Source organism: Labeo rohita, chromosome 5 (assembly GCF_022985175.1).
Source record: "Labeo rohita strain BAU-BD-2019 chromosome 5, IGBB_LRoh.1.0, whole genome shotgun sequence".
NCBI classification, from domain to species: domain Eukaryota; kingdom Metazoa; phylum Chordata; class Actinopteri; order Cypriniformes; family Cyprinidae; genus Labeo; species Labeo rohita.
Window position 1 is genome coordinate 10569484 of NC_066873.1, and position 2790 is coordinate 10572273.

The window sequence follows — 2790 nt, forward strand, 5'->3', positions numbered from 1 at the left end:
TCAGCAATGGCCCATGTACATGGTGGACTATAGCGGAGTGAATGTTCAAGTTCCTGGAAAAGTCAAATACTAATGAACTTTCTGATGCCGTACAGAAGACTTGTACCATTAAGGGACTTTTTTTAAACCTGACGTTTCTGAATGCTAAATTCAGCTGTGGCAGATCCCGCGGCTCGCATATGGAGACGCCTGTGTGTTCTGGCAGGTATTAGAGAGTGTGAACTGTTGGATGCAGTTGTTTCTGAATGAAGTGCTAATGATGGAGAAACACAGCAGTAAGTCAATCTGCCAGTGCTTTATTACTTAGAGGAATAGTACTCACCCTCATGCCAGTCCAAAAACGACTGCTTTTGACTGTTTTGTGGAACGCAAAAATATGTCATGTAAAAGAAGATTTGTTCTGTTTGAGTATTTGTCAGAAACTGTTATTGAAAGGAACAGTTCATCTAAAAATGTAAGTCTGCTGATGGTTTACTCACCCACAGGCTGTCCAAGATGTAGATGAGTTTGTTTCTTCATCAGAACAGATTTGGAGAAATTTAGTATAACTTGCTCACCAACGGATCTTCTGCAGTGAATGGGTGCCGTCAGAATGAGAATCCAAACAGCTGATTAAAAACAATCCGCACAACTCCAAACCATCAATTACCATCTTACGAAGTGATAAACTGCATGTTTGTAAGAAACAAAAGACGTTTGAGGCTAAAATACCAGTGCATAATCCATAATAATGCTTCTTTGTATGTTTTGAACTGTATACTGCATACTTTTCTCCTAATTCAGATGAGATAATTTTTCACTGGAGATAAAAATGTCTTAATGTTGAATTTGTTACAAACCCACAGATTTTTACTTCACAAAACAATATTTGATGTACTGGAGTTGTGTGGATTACTTGTGGATTATTGTGATGTTTTTATCAGATGTTTGGACTCTCATTCTGACGGCACCCATTCACTGCAGAAGATTCACTGGTGAGCAAGGTGATACTAAATTTCTCCAAATCTGTTCTGATGAAGAAACAAACTGATTTACATCTCGGATGGCCTGGGTTTGAGTGCATTTCCAGCAAATTTTCATTTTTGGGTGGACTATTTCTGTAAGTGTTCCACTGGAAAAGTAATGACATAGAGGCTCGAAGGGACATGAGGGTGAGTGAATAATGACAGAACTATTCCTTGAGGAGATTGTTTGTAAAAGGAGTAGCCGTTATTTACGTATCAGATGAACTATATTGCTTTGCCACCAGGATTTGTAATAGCAGATCCTGGGCACAATCATGGTTAAATAACCATCTCATAAAGAGCAGTAAGAACGGGATTTGGGATTCGCGTTTTTCCCCAAATACGTCAAATCACTGTTGGTATACACAGCCTTGTTTGGTGCCGAGAGCTCGTACAGTATGTGCATACTGGATACGACTCCTGTAGTTATCTGGGTCTCATGCCTTGCAAATGTTTGTATTGTTATTTATTTATTTATTTAAATAAAAACTTGTATATGCAGGGAATGTAATCTACCGCATTCAGTACAGAGCATAAAGTACTGAATGACACGACTAATGATGCTAAAAACAGCTAGCTACTGTACGTATTCAGAAAGAAACATCTGCTTCAGGTTTTGGAAAGCCCTAACATGATAGCACTAACTTATATTCAACCGAGAGACTTTTTGTATTATTTTAGCTTTGTAAGTTACTCTTAAGTTCGTTCAAGTAAGGCAAAGTGAGGTATTTCCCGGAGAAAACATCATGAATGTATTGTTTGTAAAGGAAAGAATGCTATAATGTTATTATGTAATGACTGTCTCTGGAATCGCCAGTATTTATATGCTGTACCTTAATGCCATTTAGGCCTTTCAAATAAAATGTGTTGCCTTGCGTTTGTGTCATCATGATAAAGTTATACATTGAAAACCTTGGAAATATGCTATCTCATTGAGGAAGAAAAATTGACATTGAAAAACATTTAAAAAAAAAAAAAAAGAAAAGAAAAGAAAAAAAAAAAAACATTGAAAAACATAAAACCATCATTAGCACCATCTGCTGGCCTAAAGGCAATATCACACATTTTCACTGATTTTTACAGTTTTTTTTTTTACCTAATAAGAATTGAAAAAGTACTTTTTACTTAAATACTGTTGGAATTAAATGTCCAACTTTTAATATGACGCTTTTACTTTTACTTTTTTTTTTTTTTTTTTTTTTTTTTTTTATATGTGCAACGTTTCCTAAGGTAACGTTAAAACAGCCTGTCAGGTTTCGTAGAAAAATGAAAGTTAAAACACTCTAATTGTTGGCTACTGGCACCTTTGCTAGAGTAGTTTTTGCAATTATCTACATTAATTTAAATCAATTATCATTACTTAAAGACTTAAAGAACGTTGAAGGGATAATTCACCCAAAAATGAGAATTATGTCTTCATTTAATTGCATTTAATCGACTTACTACTACTATTATTGTAGTAGTAGTTGTTTTTAATAGAAATCTTGACAGCTAAGCGTTTACAAGAGTCGATTCAGGCTCAATCGATTCGTTTGAGTCGGATCTTTTCAATGAATCCAATCCACAAAACCTGATTCGTTCACGAATCATACTAATCTAGTTCTCCTCAATTATCCTATCGCAGCGATTAACAGCAAACTGGACGAGAAAATTACCAGCGAATGATTCTGACAAACAAGTTGTGTAAACACGATACAAAATAGCACACATTTCCACGTAAAGGGACTTTTAGTGTGGCATTTGTCAAGTTCGCTTTAACTCCTTTCAAAATAAAAGTCACGCAGAT

At 35.5% G+C, this 2790-nt stretch overlaps 1 protein-coding gene across 6 annotated transcripts in view; it reads left to right on the forward strand.

Annotated features, from left to right (window-relative positions):
• Positions 1-1879, forward strand: part of gtf2ird1 (GTF2I repeat domain containing 1) — a 42913-nt gene extending 41034 nt beyond the window's left edge. For all 6 annotated transcript variants that reach the window (XM_051108804.1, XM_051108801.1, XM_051108803.1 and 3 more), the window contains exon 27: positions 5-1879. In XM_051108804.1, coding sequence (XP_050964761.1) covers positions 5-73 — 69 coding nt within the window. In that variant the 3' untranslated portion in view covers positions 74-1879. The remainder of the gene's footprint in view (positions 1-4) is intronic.
• The last annotated feature ends 911 nt before the right edge of the window (positions 1880-2790 follow it).